Raw genomic sequence first — 25,013 nt, forward strand, 5'->3', positions numbered from 1 at the left:
GTGCCTGGCTGGCTCAGTTGATGGAGCAGGCGACTCTGGATCTCACCACTGTGGGTTCAAGCCCCATGTTGGATGTGGCGATTACTTAAAAATAAAATATTAAAAAAAAAAAAAAAGGAGAGCGTAGTATTTTCATGACAGAGGTAGGCAAAGATGAAACGAGACACACACTAGAACCATAAATTTGACTTCATCAAAATTAAAACCTCAGCTTATCAAGAGATACCATTAACAAGAAGAAAAACTGACCATATCTGACACAGGACTCATATCCAGATTATAATAAAGATTATATATATATTAGTTACATATTTATAAATATTTTAGTTATATACATATATGTGTGTATATATATGTATAAATATTTTATTTATTTAATCATGAGAGACACACAGAGAGAGAGAGGCAGAGACATAGGCAGAGGGACAAGCAGGCTCCCCATGAGGAATCTGACGCGGGACTTGATTCCAGGACCCTGGGATCATGACTTGAGCCAAAGGAAGACGCTCAACCACTGAGCCACTCAGGCGCCCCCCAGAATATATTTTTTAACCTCTACAAATCAATAATAAACAGATAAGCAGTTCAATTAAAAATTGACACAGTATTTGAGCAGCCATTTGGCAGGAAATTAAAACAGTACAGCCACTTTGGAAACCTGTCAGACAAATTCTATTAAAATTAGACACATACTTATCCTATGATCCACTAGTTATATTCTAGATACAGCACCAAGAGAAATGAACATATATATCCACAAAAAGACTCATATAAAAATATTCACAGAAGTTTAATTCATAATGGTCAAAAACTATAAAAAAAAAAACAACCTAAGTGTCCATCAGTGGACAAATTGGATAAATAAATTTGGATTTATTCATTAAATGGAAGCAATAAAAAATGAACTGCTGGCACATGCAACAAAATGAATGAATGGAGTGAAAGGAGCCAGATACAAAATAGTACATACTCTGTGATTCCATTTGTATCAAACTCAAGAATAACAACAACAACAACAACAACAACAACAACAGCCTAATTGTTTAGAGCAGTCAGTCCAGCAGTTAATTCTGGGAATGGTCTGGACTGCAACGTGCATTAGGGAACCTTACATGGTGCAGGAAATAGAATGTATCCCGATCTGAATGGTGTTTACACGTTAAGAAAATCTAGCCGTACACTTAAGACGCATCTACTTTATGCACTTTACTGCATGAGTGTCATCCCTCTTAAAAAGAAAAACACATAAAAAATACAAAGATCACTGTGACAGCTGTGTGAAGAGTATATTGCAGGGCGGGAATTAGCCTCAAGGGTTGACACCAGTGAGGAGGATGTGGAAACCTTCCAGAGATAAGGGTGTCTTGGATAGCAGAGTATGCAGTGCATATGTGGAAAAGTGGTCATTTTGGAACATACTACAAGTTGGAAATGATCAGAATGACCTATGGCTGCACGTGGCATGTTGAACAGAACTAAATATCAGTAAAGGCATTTTTTAAAAAGGCATGAACTGTTAAGGATAAAGAGAGCCAAAGAGGATGAGAAATGTCTGTTAAATCTGGGGAGCTGGAGAAGCAAGACATGAGTTGTAGCCACTTCAGTACTGTTTGTTGATAAAGCTGAGATATGAGTGGGTCAGCAAGAAGAGTGTCACGGAGAGGCTCAGGAATCCTAGAACCTTCTCTGAGGCTGAATGCACAGCTGGCAAGCTGACGTGCCGAGGGGGCAGAAACTAGAGCACAGATGGGAAATCTTGAAAGAAGGCTTTCAGTTAGACCCCCCCAGATTGCCTGCCCCATCTAGCAGAGTCAGAATGGTTTTCACCCCGCCCAGAGAGAAGACCAAAATTTGATCTCCTGGCGAGGCTGAGCCAGCCCAGATCAGGGCTTGGGAACCGGGGTCACCCAGCCTGGAGGGAGGCAGAAGTGTCACCCCAGCTCGGACAGTAACAGTTGATATAATGAGCTGTGAGTTCCCGAGCATTCTTCTTTTCCTGTGACTCTTTCCAGATGTTGGCGACCAGGCTTGGATTCCCTGGTGGAGGACTGGAGTATCCCTACCTGAGCCTTTTGTTCTGTGATAGAAAAGATTTGCTTGTTGTTTAAGCTGATGTGAAACAATTTTCTGTTACTTGCAGCCAAGAGCTTTCTAATACATATGGACAGACTCCTCAAAAAAATTTCTGGTGAAAGTGAACATTTTTTTAAAGATTTTATTTTTAAGTAATCTGTACACCCAACACGGGGCTCAAACTCACCTCCCTGAGATCAAGAGTTAAAGAGAAGTACTATTGGGCACCTGGGTGGCTCAGTGGTTGAGCGTCTGCCTTCGGCTCAGGGGTCCTGGGATCGAGTTCCGCATCAGCCTCCCCACAGGGAGCCTGCTTCTCCCTCTGCCTGTGTCTCTGTCTCTCTGTGTTCTCTCATGAATAAATAAATAAAATCTTAAAAAAAGAGAGAGATAAGTACTATCTATGTAATAGCACAGGTGGGAATAGTGGGAATTTAGGTGAGATTGTTCTGTCCCATTCCATTGTGTACATATTAATCTGGCAAATAAGAATTTGTACCGGAATGAAGGCATAGGCCCAGAGAGAAAAGAAGGATGAAACCACACCAAAATACACTTCCCTTATCTGCATAAGGTATAAGCACACACACACACACACACACACACACACAGAACACAACTCAGAAAGCATGTGTATTTAGTCAATGCAATGCATTTAATTGAAAACTTTCTGGATGTGCCCAAGCTGGGGCTAGAACTCAGGACCAGCAGATCAAGACCAGCTGCTCTCCCGACTGAGCCAGCCAGGCGCCCCACCCCCCCCATTTCCTCCCTGACTACCTGCCTCGCACCATGAAGTCACAGGCCTGCGGAGCAGGGCAAGGGGAAGACAACACCAAGGCATTGAGTAACTAAGACGGCAGGCTGGTGGCTGGGATGTCCCTCAGCGGGTGGGTCTCTTGGGTACAGAACTGCCCAGCTGGAGGGTCTTTTGTTGGTGGGAGTCGTGGCTGGAAGTTTCCTGGCGGGTAAGGCCCTTGGCTGTAGGGTCCCCTGGCTCAAGGGTGCTGGGCTGTGGGCTGGTAAACCCGGTACTAAGGGCAGGAAAGTAAGATGCACAGAGACTGTGCTCATAGCGACGCCCGCAGAAGTTAAGAACCAGGGGTATTTACCCACTGGCACTTCCTCACTTTTGTCATTCTCGTTGGCATCCCTGGTTTGTGGGGGCGGTGGGACCCGTGGTTTCGGGACCTCAGCGGATGGGCGGGGCTGAAGGAAGTGGGGAAAGGCCCGGGCTGGGGGTGGACCCACGGGGGAAAGCCCAGGTTCCGGCTCATTATCACCCCGGGAGGAGGAATTGGGGGACGAGAAGGGAGCGGGGAATGGCTGGGCCTCCAGCATTTTCTAAAGTTGAAGATGGAGTCGTGCTAGGATTCCTACGCAGGAAGCAAAGCAGTAATCGACAGGACCAGATGCGCTGCCCAGTCCTCCAAGACGTATTTGGACTCTCTGGAGGCCTGCGGGTCTGCGGAGAAGGCGGGGTGCAAATTCCCCTACTCAGGATCCCCTCAGTCCCGGGCCTGCACGCCCCAGCGGCCTGCAGCCCCGACTCCTCAGAGCCGCGGTGGAACCGAGGAGGAACAACGTCCTTCCTCCGCTCTGGCTCCCGGTGGGCTGGAAAGCCAAGGGGCTTAGCACAGGCACCTGCCCGGGGTGGAAGCCCCTTCATTTTGTTCTCTTTTCCTGATTGGCTGACAGTTCCACCCACCCGATAGGTTGGACCCACCCCACCCCACCCCACCCCTCTGTTCTTTACCAACTGGCTGACTGGATAGAGACCTTCTTACTTTCTTGATTGGGTTGGTCTAGCCTTTTCTTTTCTTTTCTTTTCTTTTCTTTTCTTTTCTTTTCTTTTCTTTTTAACTTTAATTTAAAAAAATTTTTTTAAAGATTTTATTTATTTATTTATTTATTTATTTATTTATTCAGCCACCTCGGGATCACTACCTGAGCCGCTCAACCGCTGAGCCACCCAGGTGCCCCCAGCCTCACTTCTTAATTCTGCCTTTGTACTTGGCTGGAAATTGGAAGAAACTTTGACCGAAGAAGTCCCATCCCCCCTCATCCCTCCACTTAATGAATTTTGGCTCCTGGATTGGACTACTGGATCTAGAGGCCTATACCCCTTGTTAACCTTAAAAATAAATCATTAGTTTACCAGTGCAAATGGGTTACTCAGGAATAACGGAGAATTATGATTTGGGACATGCAAACTATGACAAAACCATAGGCAAATCTGGTGAACAAAGGAGAGGACCGTTATTTTATGTTATGTTTATTTTATGTTATGTTTACGTTATTTTACGGAGAAGGATGAGGAAGTTGGGAGGGGCTGTTTGTTTTGTTTTGAGGAGAGAACGTGCCTGTGGTGGGGGTGGGGGTGCAGAGGGAGAGGGAAGGAGAGAATCTTTTTTTTTTTTTTTTTAAGATTTTATTTATTTATTCATGAGAGACACACACACAGAGAGAGGCAGAGACACAGGCAGAGGGAGAAGCAGGCTCCATGCAGGGAGCCCGATGGGGGGGTGGGGACTTGATCCCCGGACCCCAGGATCATGCCCTGAGCCAAAGGCAGATGCTCAACCGCTGAGCCACCCAGGCGTCCCAGAGAGAATCGTAAGCAGGCTCCATGCCCAATGCGGAACCCAATGCAGGGCTTGATCTCACAATCCTGAGATCATGACCTGAACCTAAACCAAGAGTCCACGCCTAAGGGACTGAGCCCCCCAGGCACCCTGGGAGGGGCTTTTTTGAACCAGAGTCCATTGGAAAAAAACATAAAGTCCAGGGTGATGGAGGTTTCCCAAGGCCGAGTTCCAAGGTGGGGGGGGTATTTCCTGTAGGAGATACAATGTACGTCTTTTCCCCTTGGCGCCTGTAGTTGACCATTGTTTCCCGTTGAAGTCTTGGGTTGGGGTCTGTAACGGACACTTCCTCCCTGATTAACCTGGAGCAGTGCGGCGGGAGAGCGCCCCCTTCTGGCCTGCCATTTTAAATGACGTTTCCCTTGATTACTTTCCACACCCGCATCCTTGGCTCTTGAGCCCCATCTTGAACTTTTGCATTCTTCTCCATCCAAGAATTTATTTCCTTATTTTTTCTTTTTAAAATTTTAAAAAATTATTGCCAACATATAGTATAACACTCAGTGCTCATCCCATCACATGCCCTCCTCAGTGCCCGTCACCCAGCACCCTATCGGGCCACCCTTCTCCCCTTCCGCAACCCTTTGTTTGTTTCCCAGAGTCAGGGGTCTCTCATGGTTTGTCTCCCTCTCTAATTTTCCCCACTCAGTTCCTTTCCTTTCCCTTATAATCCGTTTCACTCCTTATAATCCTTTTCACTCCCCGTATGAGTGAAACCATATGATGATTGTCCTTCTCTGATTGACTTACTTCACTCAGCATAATACCCTCCAGTTCCTTCCACGTAGAAGCAAATGGTGGGTACTCATCCTCTCTGATGGCTGAGTAGTATTCCAGTGTGTGTGTGTGTGTGTGTGTGTGCGCGCGTGCGTATATATATGTATATATATATATATATATATATATATATACACGTTTTATAATATATATATCATATATATATATCACATCTTTTTTATCCATCAAGAATCCCTTTTCTTGGGACGCCTAGGTGGCTGAGTGGTTAAGTGTCTGCCTTCGACTCAGGGTGTGATCCTGGAGACCCTGGATTGAGTCCCATGTCACACTCCCTGCACGGAGCCTGCTTCTCCCTCTGCCTGTGTCTCTGCCTCTCTCTCTCTCTCTCTCTCTCTGTCTCTCATGAATAAATAAAATCTTTAAAAAAAAATAGAATCCCTTTTCTAGTTCCTCTTTTCTCAAGCTTCCCTACCAGAGGTGGGGATGAGGGAGTTGGCCTGCCCTAGTCATAAAATGCAGCCCTTGAGGCCTCAGGGTTTATATCTATGTGAGTTTTGCCTTCAACTCCACCATGTGTGCCTTCATTGAGCAGAAAATGTGCTTCCTTAAACATTTGCTGTGTGTGGGCTCTGTGCTGGGTACTGGGGGGCACTCAGAAATACAAAACACCGCGGAGCCCATCTTTTGCCTTCTGACCCCCCCACCCTCCCCACCCCTCCCAGTTCTTCACCCACCTTTTAGACTGTGCTTTTATTTTCTTTAACAGCAGTGACTCCCCTCTGGGCCCTGCCCTCCCCTCCTTGCTCCTCTCCCCAAGCCTTGCCAGAGGCTTTCTCAGCTCTCATAACTCACTTTACCCCTTCAGCACAGCCATGGCCCTGACCAGTACCTGATTCCAATCTCTCCCCGAAGCTCCAAGACCCAGTTGTCCCACAGCCCCCTGGCTGTTTCCCCCTACCCGTCCTCCAGTTTCTACAAGGGCTTTAGCACTTCCTCAAACCTACCTCTCCCCCAGGATCCCATCCCAGGTGGGGCCTCACCTGCCAGAGGCCAGACACCTCCTGCCCCCCCTCCTTGTTCCCATAAGAGATCTCCTGAGCCTCCCTCCCCCACCTCCCCCTCCTCTCCCCACAGCTCTCCCCCAGCTTCCTCCCTGGGCTCCTAATCTCAGCCTCTGCCTTGAGTGACCTCCACAAGGCAGTGAGAGGTGAGGGGGGTGGGGGTGGGCATCTTCCAGACTCGGTCCTGACCTCGTCCCTCTTCTGATCAAACCTCAAATGCCTCTGGCTGCTACTAGACTAACCTGCTAACTCCTCCTTCTGTTCCACAAGGCCCCAGATGAACTGACCCCTGCCTTCACGTTGGGCCACCCTCCCCTCACTGACCGTACCCAGCCTCTCCACCACCGCTCCTTGCTGACCTTCACTGTTCCCCTTGCTGCTCCTTCTAGATTATTCCTGGCCGGCTCCTCATCCTTAAAGGCTCAGCTCAAGGGTTACCTCCTGAGAGACCCTTCCCTGATCCCCTGGTCTAATTCAGCTTCCTCCCCGCTGCCTCGATCCTCAAGTACCCTGTTATTTTCCTTCACGTTCTTCTCATTTGCCAGTAAATATTCATTTGTTTGATCACTTCGGGTTGCTGCCCCTCCTGCTGGAGTGTAAGCGGGACTGTGACTGTTTTGTTCCCTGCAAATCCCAGCACTTAACAGAAAGCTTGGTGTGTAGTAGATGCTCAATAACCATTCCGTAAATCATTGAATGGAGCACAGTTTCGATACGAGGCCTCTTTGTGTAATGGTGTCTGGTGCGATTCTGTGGGTTCACAGGGGAGGGCTTTCTAGACAGGCTGCTTGGGTTCAAATCCTGGCTCTGCCCCTTACTAAGCTGTGTGACCTTGGGTAAGTCATATAACCTCTCTGGGCCTCAGGTTTCTTCACAGTAAAATCGGAATAAATATAATACCTTCCTTATAAGGTTGTTGTGAGGATGGAATGAGCTCACACGAGTGAAGGCAGTGAGTTCTCAGTGAGCATCACTGTTGTCATGGGTTTCCTGATGTCTCTCTCTGAGCCTGCCCCTCTGCTTTATGTTGGGGTAGTGTGTCTTTGGTCGACAAAGAACATCATCCCAAAGCAAGAAATTGTGTCCAAGTCACTATTTGTGGCTAGGATTGCTGCTGCATGCTGTGAACTGTGTCAGGCACCCTGAGATTTGGTTCTTTCAACAAAAGTTTATTTAAGTGCCTCTTATCTGCTGTTTGACATCAGCCCAAATGAAAAAAAAAATACAGACAAAAATCCCTGCCCTCGTGGAGCTCACAGTCTGTCAGGCGGATCCAGAAAACACACAAGGAACCCAATACATAAGAGCAATGACCTAGTACGGGCGAAGATAGTGGGGGCAGATGTGCAGGGGGACCACAGGTCACAGTTTTAATTCGGCCTGTCAAGGAGCTCACACTGGGAAAGCAACATTTGTCCGGGAGGTGGGGGGGCAGGTCTGGAGGTCTGGGAGGCCTTGGGCCAGACCATTGGCTTTGGGCAACTGCACACTTTGCTTTCAAGAGTCCTGTGGGGCAGAAGAGGGCCCAGACCCCAGGGCTTCACAGGCTCGCTCTGGCTGTGGGTGGGGAGCGGACTGCAGGGTGGCAGGGATGGGAGCAGGGAGACTGGGGTGGGGGCCACTGTGACTTCCACGCAGGAAGGGGCAGAGGCCAAGCCAGCAGGGGAGCAGAGAGGGGAGAGATGGTTGGATTCAGGATATGCTTTCAAGTTCCCAGATGAGGACGGCTGGACAAATTTCTTGAGGGTAGTTGACCTTTCCACATCTGGACGAAGCTGGGGGGGAGTAGGGGGTGGCACACAGGAGACCTGGCTGCTGGCTTAGCCGGGCTGGAGGGAGAGGCAGGGTCCCTGCTTCCTCTGCCCCTCTCTACAGGCTTCCCGGGACCTGGCGCTGGCAGGGAGGGGTGACCCGCCCAGGAGGTGAAGGGCATTGCTGAATCCAGTATCTTATCAGAGAATCCAAACACAAACCCCGAGTCACGGTCACAGTGAGTTCTTTCACTCAGCAAACAGTCCCTGGGCTGGGTGATATGGGGCCCACGGCAGTCACTGAGACATCCCGGATCCTGTCCTCATGCGTCCACAGGGGCAGTGAGACGTCACCAGGGGACAGCCGTCCAGAGTGGCCGGGCTTGTGATGGAGGGATTACGGGTCAGAGGTGTCAGGGCTAGGACAGAGGGGTCTGTGGGAGCCCAGGTACCTGACCCAGTCGGCAGGTGGCCCAAGGAGGTTCCCTGGAGAAAGAGATCTCTGTGAGAGCACAGAAGAGGAGCCGCTGAACATGGGGAGGGTGTAGGGTAAGTGTTTGGGGTCGAGGAAGCTTCACAGGCCAAGATCTTGAAAGGATAGTCTTGATAAACAGAAGGGCTGTGAGGGCTTCATCCCAAAGCATGACAGGGGAAGGCACATGGGAAGGAGGCGCGGCCAGGGATCTGATCCCTTCAGGCCTTGCAGGGTGTTGAGTCCCTAAGAGTGTGTGGTCATCATTCCAGGAGACCCTTGTTCAGAGTCCCCTTAAAACCTGCTCAGTATCACCCATCCATTTAAAAGTCTGTGGTCTGCCCTCTCTCAGGAAAAAAAAAAATTAAATTTGACCATTAATTTTATTTTTTTTTCCTTTTTAAGATTTTATTTATTCATTTGAGAGAGAGTGCAAAAGAGCACAAGCAAGGCTGGGGGGTGGGTGGAGCTGAGGGAGAGGGAGAAGATCACGGATCTCCCCACGGATCAGGGAGCCAATGCTGGTGGGACCCCAGGACCCTGAGATCAGGACCTGAGCCGAAGGCAGACGCTGAACCTACTGAGCCGCCCAGGTGCCCCCTGACCATTAATTTTCAAAAAAAGCCTCCAACGATCTGTGTGGCCCAGGCTCAGAGAAATCTTGCTCTACTGTGTTAAATAGATAGTATTGCACAATATTCTTGTGAGATGTCTTTGCCCACAAGCTGTGCCAGGAGGTGCCCACTGGCCTGAGACTGGGGTGCCAACCGTGTGCCTCCTGTTTTATCTAGATCCTGCCTGTGAGCCACAGCCTGCATCCACCCCCTGAGACAGAGTTAGGGTCATTTGGATACACCATGAAAGAATAAATGCACAAGGGAGGGACTCCTGGGTGGCTCAGTGGTTGAACATCTGCCTTTGGCTCAGGGCGTGATTCCAGGGGCCTGGGATCGAGTCCCCCTGGGGCTCCCTGCGAGGACCCTGCTTCTCCCTCTGCCTCTCTATCTGTGTCTCTCATGAATAAATAAATAAAATCTTTAAAAACAAACAAACAAATAAATAAATGCGTGCACAAGCAAAGACTCCCAAAAGACACAGAGCCAGGGTGACACTCAGGGGGGTCACTGAAAGTACTTAGGTGTCAGCCTGCTGGGCACTGAGCAGTTGGAATGGACAAGGCTACGGGGCTGGGCCAGCAGCCTCTTAAAGGGACCGGCTGGGTGGTGGAGTGGGGGTGAGGGGGCTCAGGCTGCGGCTGTGCTCCCATGACTCAGTGCCCCCTGTGACCGTGACAGTGTTTCGAATAGAAAAGAAAGAGATCATAGAATAGCCCTCCGGTCATTCCTGAACCCTCTGGACATCCTCCCAATACCTGGCCTGCCCCATACCGCCTAAAGCCTCAAAAGTGGGGCCCGCACCTGCTGGAACCTCCGAGAAGGGTGCACATCCCTGCGGCGCTCCTGCCAAAAGCACACACGACCGGAATGTGACCATGAGGAGCCCGCAGCCAAGCCAAGCTAAGGGGAGTTCTAGAACGCAGCAACTGTTACTTTTCCAAAATGTCAAGGTCGTGAAAGACCAGGAAAGAGTAAAGATACGCCACAGATTGGAGGAGACCAAGGAGACATGACAAGCAAGTGCAAAGTGTGATCCCGGACGGAGGAAAGGACGGGAAGTTCAAATAAATTCTCCAGATTAGTTCATGATGTTGTATCAGTGCAAAAGTCCTGACTGTGACCACTGGGCCACCGGGCCTCCTTGTTCATGGGAGACACGTGCCTGTGTATTCACGGACAAGCAAGCATCCTGCCTCCAACTCACTCGCAAGTGGGTCAGCCTGAGCTTAAAAAAAAAAAAAAAATCTATTCTCTCTCTCTCACCTATCATCTGTCTAGAGGCCATAAATTGGCCAAATCATTAAATTTAGCTAAAGCTTAGGCAGGTATTCATTTTACTACCCCTAGAACTTGTGAGTCTGAAATATTGAAAAGAAATCACGGAAAATTAACATAATACAACTAAGAAATGAGAAAAAAGGTGGGGGGGACAACAAATGAGGCAGAGACTCGAGAAGGACAGTCCCTGATTTTGACAGAGGTCTGCACCTATGCGGGGTCGGCCATCCGCTGCCCACGATGGTGCCTCAGTCTCTGCGCTGTGACTTAGGTTGTGGAGTTCCCGGATCTGTGCAGACACAGCCTCATCTTTGCTCCAGGCTCCGGATGCTTTCGGGGCTGGAGGGCTAGCGGGCAGCATGGAAGAGCGAGAGAGAGCAAGAGACACCCGAGGAGCTCCCACCGACGGGACTTCCCGAGGGCCTGCCCAGGGCTCCAGGTGTGTCAGCGAATATTCCACATCCAACAGCGTCTACCGACCACCCACTGTGTGTCTAGGGCACTGGTCTGGGTGCTGTGCATACAGCAGCAAACCTGGTCCCGGTCTTCCTTCCAGTGTGACAAGGCTGAAAATAAGACACAATGTCAGGTTGGGACAAGGGGTGTGCGTAAAGCAGGGTAAAGCGGATGGGGCCTGATGGGGGTATAATATTAGAAGTGAGGACTCCCAAGAGACGACATTTGAACTGAGACCTCACGGCGACAAAGAGCCATGCAGGTACCTAAAGAAGAGAGCACGAGGCAGAAGGAACTGCAAGTGCAAAGGCCCTGGGGCGGGAATGACCTTGGCCTGTAGGAAGCACAGCAAGAAGGCCAGTGGCAGTGGAACTGCGGTAGAAGCTGAGCCGGGGCTAGGGGTGGCAGGAATGATTTGGGAGTTTATTCTGGGTGAGAAGGGATGCCCCTGGAAGGTGGTACGCAGGGGAGTGCGACGTGACACAGGTGTTTCACGTGTGTGGCTCAGAGACAGGGAGCCCCCAGTGCAGGCCGACTTCACCCTGCCTGCCTCCTCTCTGGGGGTCTCCTGTAGCAGGCTGGGGCTGACCAGCTGGGTGGCTGTTGGGGGGAAGCTGGGCTGCTCCATAGCTTAGCCTTTCCCAGGTGACCTGCCCCAGGAGAGAAGGACGTCGCCACGGCAATTATCTTATCAGACTCGTCCACCCTGTGGAGCCCAGGCATGAGATATCACGAACCTGCCATTCCAGCAGCCCGGCCCCTCACTGTGCCCCACAGGGGTCCTCACCTGGGGTACCTCAAACCTGGCACCAAGATCAAGATCGGGCCAGGAGCCTCAGACACATCTTCTCCCCACTTTGCACCTTGGTGTCCCTCTCCGGGCGGGGGGGGGTGGAGACAGGAAAGCTAGCTGTGATGGCTCCAGTGGAAGTGTGCAGGACCTCTGGGACCCGCCCTGCACCCCTCCAAGTCTCAGCGCCCCCCTGCGCACAACAGGAATGACAGTGCCGCCTGCACGGGTTCGTGGCGGGGACCCCTGAGGTGACAGGTGTGCAGTGCCTGGTGCACACTCGCCACGGCAGCTGAGAGGTCCGAGTTCTTTTGTCAGTGGTCCCACAGGACACCCAGGCCCCGGGGTCAGAGCTGGGCTGGAATCTGTCCCTGACACTTAGTCATCGCAGTCTTTGGTTGCTCTGTGCCTCGGTTTCCTCATCTGTACAACGGGGGCTAATAAGAGAACACAACTTTCTAAAGGGCTGTTGTGAGGAGCTAACAAAACATTCACGCAAAGCTCACTGGGCGGGCGTGGGACACACAGGAGGTCCTCCCTAAACAACAGCCATTACCGCCACCACATGAGCACCGGCCCCCTGCAGGACTCGGGCACGGGCAGTGTGGCCTGGAGGAGACACTGCAGCCCAGACACCTGGATCTGAGTCCCGACTCATTCACGTCCTAGCGCGGGGACAACAGGCGAGTGACTTGGCCTCCCCGTGCCTCAGTCTCCCCATCTCTACGGTAGGGGGAGGTAAGAATAGTACTCGCCTCAGAGGGTTGTTGGGAGGTTACATTGGTTAATACGGGAAAGCCCCCAACCCCGTGCTTGCCACATAGTGAGCACCACATGTTTGCTATTCTTGTTGTTACTACGTAGTACTACTACGTAGTATGTTACTACGGACATACTCAGTGGTCCCCTGGTCTCAGTGGCAGGTGGACATGGGTCTGGACAGGTTGGGACAGCCCCGCAGGTAATGCCTGAGCTGCTTAGGCCTAGAGGTCACTCCAAGGAGCCCCACAATCAGCTGTCGTGGGGCCAGGCTTGCTCCGCCTCCTCCCTCCCTGGGTATATCAGGGCTGGTCCAGACCCCAGGCTCTGTCTCGGCGAAGGGGGGTGGCGGCACCGGGCACCATGGGGAAGGCAGTGAGTGGGGCCCAGAATCTGGGGTCGGGGGGATGGAGGCCGGAGGCGGGAGTTCCAGTGGGGTCTGATACCTCCCCCTCCTTCCATCCGCAGGAGAATTACGAGATGTACTCGGTAGAGCTGGGTCCTGGCCCTGGGGGGGACATGGCAGCCAAGATGAGCAAGAAGAAGGCGGGCAAGGGAGGAGGCAAGAAGAAGGAGAAACTGGAGAACATGAAGAAGGAGATGGAGATCGTGAGCATGGGGCTGGGGGAGCCGGGCGGGGGGCGGTAGGGGCCTGTGAGAGCTGGACAGCGAGTGTCCTGTGCCCCCCACAGAACGATCACCAGCTGTCGGTGGCGGAGCTGGAACAGAAATACCAGACCAGTGCGACAAAGGTGAGCTGGGCGCCGAGGGAGGGGTGCATGAAGCGGGGGGAGAAATGCATTAGAGAGAAGGGGACAGGGCGGGGGGGGGGAGAGATGGAGCAAGAGAAGCAGAGAGAGAGAGACAAGGAGACAGGTAAGAGAGAGAAACAGAGCAGACAAGAGGGGGAGAGAGAGCTGGGCAGAAAGATGAGAGAGACACATTGGAGGACAGGGGACAGGGCAGGGGGCAGGGCAGGGGCCAGGATGGACACGGAACCGAGGAGGAACAAGACGGACAGCAGAGGGAGATGGGGGAAGGACACAGAGAGCGTGTAGTGGGAGGAAAGCCCTTAGCGGCCACCGTGACCACCCGCCCTGTCCCCAGGGCCTGTCTGCCAGCCTGGCCGCAGACCTGCTGCTGCGGGACGGGCCCAACGCCCTGAGGCCGCCGCGTGGTACCCCCGAGTATGTCAAGTTCGCCCGGCAGCTGGCAGGTGGTCTGCAGTGCCTCATGTGGGTGGCTGCTGCCATCTGCCTCATTGCCTTTGCCATCCAGGCCAGTGAGGGTGACCTCACCACCGACGACAATGTGAGTGGGAGATATGGGTCACGGGGACCTGGAGGATAGAGGACACTGAGCATGGACCCAGGACGTGAGGGACACAGGGTGGGGAGATGGAGATGTGGGTCACAGGGGGGATGCAGACCCTATGGCACAGATCATGGGGGACACGGAGAATGTGTCTCAGATATGAGGGACACAGGTGGGGATGCAAAGAGAGAAATGCAATCCTTAAGATATGAGACTGGGAAACAGAGGACGTGGGACAGACCAAGGGCACAGGGGACATGGGACTCAGACAACGGGACACAAGGGCATAGGGACAAAGGGGACACAAGACTCAAGACACAGAACCTGGAGAGACAGAAAACAGACAAGGATGCACAGAGGCAGAGACAGAGGATATTGAGATGTGGGACAGGAGGTCAGAATGAGGGACACGGGGACTTGGGAACATGTGGCATTGGATGGGGCTTTGAAAGTCATAGGACATGTGACACAGGGTGGGGACCTAGAGGTACTGAGATATGGAGAGACCCTGAGCATAGGGACTTGGACTTTGGAACATGATCGTGGAGTCCACGGAATATGAAGCATAAGATCGACAGCACAGAAACATGGAAATGGGGACACGCGGGCACACTTTTGAGCATAGGGCACCCAGAGGGTGGCAGATAGATTACAAAAACACAGAATATGAAACTTGGAACATCAGGAATACAGGGCATGGGAACATGAGGAGACAAAGGACAGTGGACACGTGGAGTGCAAGATGCAGACACAGGAAACCGTGCGCTGGGCCATGGGCACAAGTCATAGGACTCGGGACCACGGGGACTGTAGGATCCAGGACCCAGAGAGTATGGGATATAGGGCCACAGGGAACAGTGCATGTGGCTTTCTAGTAGAGCAGGGAAAACCACGGGGGTGACCCCAGGAGCATCGGGATGGGGCAGGGAGCTTCCGTCCCCTTCTCATTAACCTGGCCCCCTCCCGCCCCCACCCAGCTGTACCTGGCACTGGCCCTCATCGCCGTAGTCGTGGTCACCGGCTGCTTTGGCTACTACCAGGAATTTAAGAGCACCAACATCATCGCCAGCTTCAAGAACCTGGTGCCCCAGGTGGGTCCTGCAGCCCGACCACGTCAGGTCCTGGCGGTCTGCGCCCGGGGTACGGGGCGGCCAAAGGGAGGCTCCTGGTATGTGTGTGCCCCCCCCCAGGGCCCAACCTGCTCTTCACCTGTGGCCCCGGCTGGCCCCATAGGTTCTCAACGCTCCCCCTTGGCTCCCCCCAGTGTCTCCCTGCACTCAGTGACCTCCACCTCTGCCCCCGGTCCCCCTGACCTCAACCCTGTGCCCCTGCCCCACAGCAAGCAACTGTGATCCGAGATGGGGACAAGTTCCAGATCAACGCAGACCAGCTGGTGGTGGGCGACCTGGTGGAGATGAAAGGCGGGGACCGAGTGCCAGCCGACATCAGGATCCTCCAGGCCCAGGGCTGCAAGGTGGACAACTCCTCGCTGACCGGAGAGTCCGAGCCGCAGACCCGCTCGCCCGAGTGTACACACGAGAGCCCCCTGGAGACGCGCAACATCGCCTTCTTCTCCACCATGTGCCTTGAGGGTCTGTGAGACCCCTGCCCGCCCCCCCCACAAGCACGCCGCCTCCACACTGCCTCCCCGCCTCCCGTGACCGCCCGCTCTCAGGGCACACTGCCCCCATCTCCCAGCACTGCTTCAGTTCACACCGCGTGCACACCCCCTGCCGCTGCCCACCTGGCCCTGAGGCGCCCTCTGGCCCCCCTGCAGGCACAGCACAAGGCCTGGTGGTGAACACGGGTGACCGCACCATCATCGGGCGCATTGCGTCGCTGGCTTCGGGAGTAGAGAATGAGAAGACCCCCATCGCTATTGAAATCGAACATTTTGTGGACATCATCGCAGGCCTGGCCATCCTCTTCGGCGCCACATTTTTTGTGGTGGCCATGTGCATTGGTTACACCTTCCTGAGGGCCATGGTCTTCTTCATGGCCATCGTGGTAGCCTATGTGCCCGAGGGGCTGCTGGCCACTGTCACGGTGAGTGGGGGGGACAGAAGTGCAGAGAGCTAAGAAGCTTGTCCATCTGTCCGTCCATTCACCCAGGATGCCTCCATCATCTCTGGCTGTCCACACCCACCCCACACACGCTTTCCCATCAGCCATCCTCCCAACCCCCCACCTCTCCAGCTATCCATCCGTTCAGCAAACACTCCCCAAGGCTACTCTGGGCCACACCCTATACTGGACACCGAGGACTCCCAGGTAGACAGGCAGCACCCTTGGCCCAAGGCGGCTGAGGTCCAGTGTGGGCAGCCCTCAGCAGTCAGCACCCAGTGAAGACCAGCTCCAGAGGCGGCTCAGAGCATTTTTGTTTTCTCCGTTTGGTCGTGTTGATAGGAGAACTTAGAGAACCTCAGCTCGGGCCGCGTAATGAGGGACCTAGCTCCCTTTGTCTGGGCAGACTGGGGAGGCATCCCAAGTGGAAAGCACAGACTGGAAACATTGAGGCAAGAAGAGCTGGGCTTTGGCGGAGGAATGCTGTGCACGCAGCACCGTGGCTGGGGCAAAGACTCCCCGCGCTGTGAGAGAAGGGAAGGAGGACTAGAAGCAAGGATTGGGCCCCTTACCCACGCTTCTCACCCCTTCGGGCAGGTCTGCTTGTCCCTGACGGCCAAGCGGCTGGCCAGCAAGAACTGTGTAGTCAAGAACCTGGAAGCCGTGGAGACACTGGGCTCCACGTCAGTGATCTGCTCAGACAAGACAGGAACCTTGACTCAGAACCGCATGACTGTGTCCCATCTCTGGTTCGACAACCACATCCACACGGCTGACACCACGGAAGACCAGTCAGGTGTGGGGGGGGAGGACACGGGGCTGGGGCAGGATCTGGTAGATGGCTCCTTCCCCACCCCAGAGATGGTGTGTGAAGTTGTAGGACTGAGCAGCGGCTGGGTGTGGGGTATCCTAGGAAACTCAATACTGGGTCTGGAGAGGAGGCTCCGCCCGGGCACGAGGAGAGGTTTGGGTCCCACCCGGGTCTGGGAGGGGACCCTGTCCTGAATCTAGAGGGAGGGGCTCGGTTCCGGTGTGGGAGAGAGCTGCTCCGGGGCTGAGGGCCGCGCGGAGCCCCCTCGCGGCCCCAGCCTGGACGCCTGGCCTCCAGGGCAGACGTTTGACCAGTCCTCGGAGACCTGGCGGGCGCTATGCCGCGTGCTCACCCTCTGCAACCGGGCGGCCTTTAAGTCGGGCCAGGACGCTGTGCCGGTGCCCAAGGTGAGAGCCCGGGGGACCCCGGGGGATCCCGGGAGCCTGGTGCAGCCGGGCCCGCCCCTGACACCCGCCCCCGCTCCCAGCGCATCGTGATCGGGGACGCGTCCGAGACGGCGCTGCTCAAGTTCTCGGAGCTGACCCTCGGCAACGCCATGGGCTACCGCGAGCGCTTCCCCAAAGTCTGCGAGATCCCCTTCAACTCCACCAACAAGTTCCAGGTGAGCGCCCGCCGCGCCCGGCCCCGCCCACGGGGAGGGCCCGCCCACCTCAGGGCGCACCCCACCCAGGGCTGGCCAACCGCGGGGCTTCTCTCTCACTCCCGCCCCCTCCTTCGGCAAACCCCGCCCACGCCCCGCCCCGCCCACCGCGCTCCTGCGGTCAGGCCACGCCCACAGTCCCTCTCTGGAGGGTCCCTCCCGCCACCTCTTAGGCCTTCCCTGGGGGCAGCCCGCAATCCAGCCCCAGTCCCAGCCCAACTGCGACCCTAATTCTATCCATTCCAGCGCCCAGGCTCCTCACCGCGCCCCTAACCCTCAGCCTCTACCGGGGACCTGCCCAGCTCGCGAGCCACCCCCCGACCCCGGCCACGCCGGCACCCCCTCCCCGCGCGCCGTCAGCCCCGCCCTTTTTCCCAGTGCCCCGCCCCCTTGGCCTCGCCCCTAACACCGCCCCCTCCTCCCCGCAGCTGTCCATCCACACGCTGGAGGACCCGCGGGACCCCCGGCACGTGCTGGTGATGAAGGGCGCCCCCGAGCGCGTGCTGGAGCGCTGTAGCTCCATCCTCATCAAGGGCCAGGAGCTGCCGCTGGACGAGCAATGGCGGGAGGCCTTCCAGACTGCCTACCTTAGCCTGGGGGGCCTGGGGGAACGCGTGCTCGGTGAGCCCCCACAGTACGCGGTGAACCGGTGGGCGAGGAGGAGCTGGCGCAGACCCTGCCCGGCCTGCCGGCCCAGCCCTGACCACGACCTTTCCCTCGCTGGCTGGTAGCTACCTGCCCAGTGCACACACTCACCCTTGACTTTCCCTGCCTGTCTCAGGCCTCACCCCTGTCCATCCTCGATGTCTACCTTGACCCAGCCCTTCCCCACCTGTCCTCCCCTGGGACCTTCCCTATCCTGACTTGACATCCCTTGGGTTTTCCCATCTCTTGCCCCAACCTTGACCTGCCATCGCTTTTACTTCCACCTTGCAATGTCCTCCTCTTGACCCTTTGACCTTACCAGGTCCCTAACTCACCTCAAGACTCCCCTTGTCTTGTCCTGACCTCTGACCTCCCTGAACATTTTGTCCTGACTCCTAAACTTCCTTAGCCCCTGCCACTACCCTGGAAGGCACAGACCTGTGGTTCCGTTTTGGATCTTTCATCTCACTTGCTGTAGGACTGCTGGCAAGAAATGCCCCCTCTCTAGACCTCAGTTTTCTTGTCTGCAGCACGAGGTTGCTAATAGCCTCACAGGTTGGTTGTGAGGACAGACTCACGTCATGTGAAGGGTTCAGCGCAGGGTCAGGCATCCCCAGGTGCCTGGTGTGAGGGGCCTGGTTATTTTACTGGCAACTTGGCTTTGCGAGGCAAGGGTCTGCCCAGGGCTCCTCTCTGACTTCCCCGTTTTCTGACCAGGTTTCTGTCAGCTGTACCTGAGTGAGAAGGACTACCCGCCTGGCTATGCCTTCGATGTGGAGGCCATGAACTTCCCAACTAGTGGCCTGTGCTTTGCGGGACTTGTATCCATGATAGACCCGCCTCGGGCCACCGTCCCTGATGCTGTGCTCAAGTGCCGCACGGCGGGCATCCGGGTATGCAGCCAGGGAGAGGACTAGCGGGGGTGAGAGCAGAGGACCACAGTATCTGGGGGTGAGGAACCCGGTGACAGAGAACTACTTGAAAGTGGTTTGAACCAAAAGAGGAATGCATGGATTCATGAAACTGAAAAGGTCTGGGGAGGTGTAGCGCCAGCTCAGGTATAGCTGGATCTAGGAGTTCATTGTCATTAGGAATTTGCCTTTCTCCATGTCTCGGTTCTGTTCTTCTCTCTGGTGGCTTTTATTCTCAAGCAGTCCCTCCATTTTGGTGGAGAAAGCTGACCACCCCCAGAAACTCCAACCTACATCCCACCTGTTTAGCTACCCTACAGAAAGAAGAGGGCCTCTTTTGTCATTGTCCCGGATTGGATCACATGTTCTTCTCTGAACCAGTCACCGTGGCTGGGGGGTGGGATACCTTGGTTGGCCAGGGCTGGGCTTACTTGCCCATTCTTGGCCAGAGACCTCGCTTCAGCTCTGGGGGAGGGGTATGGTTCCTGAAAGACAAATCAAGAGTTGGGGAGCCAAGGCCGGGCAAGCAACACCCCTGTCCTCCCCATGGTCTCTAAGGCCTATAAGAGCTCAGCCCTGTTACCTTTCTACGCTTGTTCCTTAGCCCCTCACCTCTCATGCTGGCCTTCCCGCTGCTCCTCCAACAGTGCAGGCACGTTCACACCTCAGGGTCTTTAACATCGGCTGTTCCCGTTGCCAGCAACACACTCTCCTCTCAGCTTTACCAGCTGTCTCACCTCTTTCAGACCTTTGCTCAGATGTCACCTTCTCAACCTTTCCCACCCAGCATTTGCCATTCCCCTTACTCAGCTTAATTTCCCACCCTCCTCACATGCGGTGTCATCTATCCCTTTGTTTTGTGCATTGGCCATCTCCCTCCCTAGAGTTTCAGCCCCGTGAGGACAGACGTTTCCATGCTTTGTCCCTGACCTTTCCCAAGCACACGGTGGTTGAATAAGTGAGCGAGTCTATCAGTAGACGTCCGGTGAGGTGGATGGGGAGAGTGGGCTGCTCTGAAGGCGTCAAGGGGCTGCGGGTCCCCTCCCCAACAGGTGATCATGGTGACGGGTGACCACCCCATCACGGCCAAGGCCATTGCAGCCAGCGTGGGCATCATTTCGGAGGGCAGCGAGACAGTGGAGGACATCGCCGCCCGCCTCCGGGTGCCTGTGGACCAAGTTAATAGGAAGTAAGCCCCTGCTGCCCCCCGACCCCCGGTTCCTCCCACGCCCCGCAGGCTGATACACCGGCCGCCTCCCTTCCCAGGGATGCCCGCGCCTGCGTCATCAATGGCATGCAGCTGAAGGACATGGACCCGTCCGAGCTGGTGGAGGCGCTGCGGACTCACCCCGAGATGGTGTTTGCTCGTACCAGTCCCCAGCAGAAGCTGGTGATCGTGGAGAGCTGCCAGAGACTGGTACGACTCCGCTGAGGAAGGCTGGCAAGTGGGCCGGGCAGGCCCTGGGCTGGCCTCTCACCGAGCAACCCCCCCGCACCCCCTCCCTGCAGGGTGCCATCGTGGCCGTGACCGGGGATGGGGTGAACGACTCCCCAGCCCTGAAGAAGGCCGACATCGGCGTGGCCATGGGCATTGCCGGCTCGGACGCTGCCAAAAATGCAGCGGACATGATCCTGCTGGATGACAACTTTGCCTCCATCGTGACAGGCGTGGAGCAGGGTCCGAGCCGGGTCGGGGCCTGGGGACGGCAGTGTGGGCACAGCCGGAGGTGCACAGCGAGGAGGCTGAGGTGCCTGCTGTGCCCCCACAGGCCGGCTGATCTTTGATAACCTGAAAAAGTCCATCGCCTACACGCTGACCAAGAACATCCCCGAGCTGACGCCCTACCTCATCTACATCACCGTCAGCGTGCCCCTGCCCCTCGGGTGCATCACCATCCTCTTCATAGAGCTCTGCACTGACATTGTGAGTCCCCGGCCCCGACGTGGACACTTCGGGTTGGCATAGACAGATGGACTTGGATAAGGACGCTCAGACCAACAGAGGCATTAGCACACGCACGTATCGATCACAGACAGACCTCCCTCAGCAGGCTCAGATGGATAAATGCTGTCAGGCCCCAAGGCAGACAGACAGACGGACAAAGAACCACAGACACAGGCATGAATGCAGCCAGATGCATGGCCCTGTTGACTTTTTTATTCAGCACACTCGCCTAGTACCTTCTCTGGGCCAGGTGTGGTAATTTAAGTAAAAAAATTAAGTAAAAATTAATTTATTGAATTTTGTCCTCATAAACACTCTGTGGGAGGGGCTTTATTTATCATCCCCATCTTGCTGATGAGATAACTGAGGCACAGACAGGGTGAGCGGCTTGTCCCTGGGTCACACAACTTAATCAATGACATGCTGGGATTCGAACCCAGGTGGTCAGGTGCCCCAGAGCCTCTGCTCTTGACCAGGACACTCTGCTGCCACTGGGCAGTGGCAAACAGGTGGGGTGGGGGATAGGGAGGACGTGGGCACGGAGACAGATGCAGAGATAGTGGCAGGGAGAGACAGGACACGGGATGGAAAAGCAGAGATAGTCACAGAGAAAGAGACCAGAGATAGGGACAGAAAAACAGAAGGAAGGAGAGGGAGGGAGGGGGAGAGGGTGGGGGTAGGAGAGGTAAATGCAGCTGTTCTGATGGAGACGGACAGCAGGTCAGGTGTGGACACAGATGTGGGCTGGGTGTGGCAGTCCGTGCTGTCCGGGCAGGTGTGCCTGTGTGGTCACTGCCTCCTGACCTCAGTGCTGTCTCTGTCCATAGGGGGGAGTGAGGGGACTGCTGGGGGAAAGGGGGCACCCCAGTCCCTAGGGGACAGGCAAACGTTTAACCCTGGCTCCCTCCGCCCCTGGCCAGTTCCCATCGGTGTCCCTGGCGTATGAGAAGGCGGAGAGTGACATCATGCACCTGCGCCCACGGAACCCAAAGCGAGACCGATTGGTCAACGAGCCCCTGGCTGCCTACTCCTACTTCCAGATCGGTGAGCGCCCTTGGGGCCAGGGCCCTGGCTTGTTCTGGATCCTGGGGTCGGCATTTGATCCTGGGTGGCTGTTCTCCGAGTCCGTGTCTGCCATGCTCTCCGTGTCCCTTCTTTGTCTCTGGCCCTGTCTCTGGGTGTGTCTCTGTCTCTCTGTGCCTTGTCTCTTGCAATCCCTATTGATCTCTCTTGGGATCCTTGTCTCTGTGTCTCTCTGTGTCCGTCATTATCTGTGTCCTTGACCTTCTCTCTGTGGGTCTCTCTGTGTGTCCCTGTCCTTCCATGTCCTTCTCTCTCTCCATGGCCCTGTGTATGTCTCCATCTCTGTCTCCCCATGTCACCTTGCCTCTCTCCCAGGTGCCATCCAGTCATTTGCTGGCTTCACGGACTACTTCACGGCCATGGCCCAGGAGGGCTGGTTCCCGTTGCTGTGTGTGGGGCTGCGGCCGTACTGGGAGAACCACCACCTACAGGATCTGCAGGACAGCTACGGCCAGGAGTGGGTGAGCCCCTGCCCCACCCCATTCCCCATCGTCCACATGTGACTTAACCGGAGCATCCCAGATACCCAGACTCTCTGCCCATCCTGGAGCCTCTCCCACCGCCACCTCAGCTCCAAACTCCTGCTGCAGACGGTGCCCTCCCTGCCCGGCAGTAGCACATCATCTCCAGGGTGGAACCACCGCCTGATTCTGTTACTCTGACTGGTCAGGATATTCCCCTTAAACATTTCCTGTCACAGTTAAGTATGTGGACCTCGGAGCCAGGCTGCCTAGATTCATGGTCTGCCACTATCCGTCACAAGCTGTGTGGCCCTGGGCTAGTAGCATTGCCTCTCCATGCCTCAGTTTCCCCATCTATAAGTTGAGATGCTGTCTGCTTTGGTGCCTTCACAGTGCGGTCCTGAGACCAGCAGCATCACCTGGGAACTTGTTTGAAGTGCAAGTCCTCAGTCCCCACCTGGGTGGGGCCTGGAAGTCTGTGTTTAGCTGGCCCTTCTGAGGATTCTGGGGATACTGAGGTTTGGGCACCACCGGTCTTCCTCCCAGGGTGACTGGGGGGATTCAGAGCGACAATACATGTGGAACCCTTGGGACCTGAAGCATAGCGAGTGTTCCTCACAATTAGGTATTATAAACCGTCACGTTGAGGAAATGGCCTGAATAGTGGTTGCTCCTTTTAAATGGGGCATGGGCCTCGCCCCGGCAAAGGCCCCTCTGGCCCACTCCTCTCATTTTTGCCATCTGCCCGGGCCCTGGAGTCGGTGGACTTTGCAAATTCTGCCCTAGGAGTCCGACTCCCTTTCCGCAGGTGCCTTGTGGCTGTGCGGGAAACGCCAGATCCCTCCTCAGCGTGGAAGCAGGCCCGGTGCTGACATCTAATCGCTGCAGGGCCAAGATTTCCAGGCCCCGCATTCCCGGGTCCTGCACGCCTGGCAGATGGCGTATGTGAGGGGTTCGTGGCCCCCGGCCCCCCGAGGGCCTGGCTGGCTGCAGAGGCTCTCCGTCTGGGCTCAGGCTGCTTTCGTCCCCCTCTGGCCCGCAGACGTTCGGGCAGCGCCTGTACCAGCAGTACACCTGCTACACCGTGTTCTTCATCAGCATCGAGATGTGCCAGATCGCTGACGTCCTCATCCGCAAGACACGCCGCCTGTCTGCCTTCCAGCAGGGCTTCTTCAGGTGTCCCCAGCTGCCCCCCACCCCCGCCCTAGCCGTGGCTCCAGCTCCTGACTGGGGCTCACTGCCGCCAGCCAACGGCAGCCCCCATGTGCGCATGTGCCAGCCGCCAGGCACTACCGATCCTCCTCTGCAGCTGGCCCCTAGCTCTCGCCACGTGCCCCCCACCCAGCCCCTCCGTCCCGGCCACCAAATGGGGGGTGTGACAGGCCCCACGTCCACTGCTGAACATCTCCCTGCTCATGACCTCCCTTGACCCAGCACCCTGTTCCCATCTGGTCCCCAGCTCCTCGTGGCCTGTCTTTGTCCTAAACCCGCCAGTCTGAGCCTGTCCCACCCTGCCCACCCGCAGGAACAGGATCCTGGTGATCGCCATCGTGTTCCAGGTCTGCATCGGCTGCTTCCTGTGCTACTGCCCCGGAATGCCCAACATCTTCAACTTCATGCCCATTCGGTGAGGGGCTGGGAGCTGTGAGTAGACGGACGGGCACGGGGACAGACTCGAGGGTAGCCTTCACCTTGCCACCTCACCTGTGCCTTCAGGTACCAGTGGTGGCTGGTGCCCATGCCCTTTGGCCTCCTCATCTTCGTCTATGATGAGATTCGGAAACTTGGAGTTCGCTGTTGCCCAGGGAGTGAGTGTGGAGACTGGGCGCCTGGGGTGGGGTGGGGGCTGGAACGGCCTCAGAATACCTGCCCTGACCTTTGACCTCTGAGCCCTTGACCCTCCATATCAAGCCTCCATTGATCCATACCTCTGAGCCCCTGGTGCCCAGGTCCTGACCCACAACCCCCCAGCACTGAGTCCCCTTTCTCTCTCTCCCAGGCTGGTGGGATCAGGAGCTCTACTATTAGAGGAACCATCCCTGCACCCCCCGCAGCAGAGGTGGGGGGCATGGGACCCGCTGGGCCGCCACTGGAACATCGAAGCGACCAGGAGCCCTGGCACCTGTGTCAGCTCCTGCAGCCCACGGCGCCCCGACCTTGGAGGGCCCTCGCCGCTCCCCTTCCCCATCCACAGAGAGCCCACCCCGTCAGGGCGGTCCCTGGGCCAGGTCCTGGTCTGAAGAGTGGGGAGGGGGGGTGTTGGCAGGAGTGGGGCGCTGGCTGTTCCTGTGAGGCGGGTCTGCACTCGGGGTGCCCAGAGGGCTCCCCAGGGTACTGCTTCAATACACACCTGTGCCGCGTGATAGTAATAAACCAGCTACACTGACGACGCCTTTGTTTGGTGCCGGGTGCTGTCCTGAGTGGTTTTCCCTGATGCCCTTTGACCTCGCAGTCCTCGGGCTCAGGAGCTATCTGTGC

The 25,013-nt window shown here is 55.5% G+C and overlaps 1 protein-coding gene across 1 annotated transcript; it reads left to right on the top strand.

Annotated features, from left to right (window-relative positions):
• The first annotated feature begins 12,986 nt into the window (after nucleotides 1–12,986).
• ATP4A (ATPase H+/K+ transporting subunit alpha) lies at nucleotides 12,987–24,924 on the top strand. The gene is given in 22 exon segments (NM_001003342.1): nucleotides 12,987–13,015; nucleotides 13,109–13,249; nucleotides 13,333–13,392; nucleotides 13,748–13,951; nucleotides 14,932–15,045; nucleotides 15,294–15,546; nucleotides 15,732–16,000; nucleotides 16,616–16,814; nucleotides 17,127–17,236; nucleotides 17,317–17,451; nucleotides 17,919–18,111; nucleotides 18,853–19,028; nucleotides 20,099–20,235; nucleotides 20,313–20,463; nucleotides 20,556–20,724; nucleotides 20,816–20,970; nucleotides 21,912–22,035; nucleotides 22,390–22,535; nucleotides 23,578–23,711; nucleotides 24,061–24,162; nucleotides 24,252–24,343; nucleotides 24,535–24,924. Coding segments are annotated over 22 exon segments (3,105 nt in total). The 5' UTR covers nucleotides 12,987–13,003; the 3' UTR covers nucleotides 24,564–24,924.
• The last annotated feature ends 89 nt before the right edge of the window (nucleotides 24,925–25,013 follow it).

The sequence above is a fragment of the Canis lupus genome, chromosome 1 (assembly GCF_011100685.1).
Source record: "Canis lupus familiaris isolate Mischka breed German Shepherd chromosome 1, alternate assembly UU_Cfam_GSD_1.0, whole genome shotgun sequence".
Taxonomy (NCBI): Eukaryota; Metazoa; Chordata; class Mammalia; order Carnivora; family Canidae; genus Canis; species Canis lupus.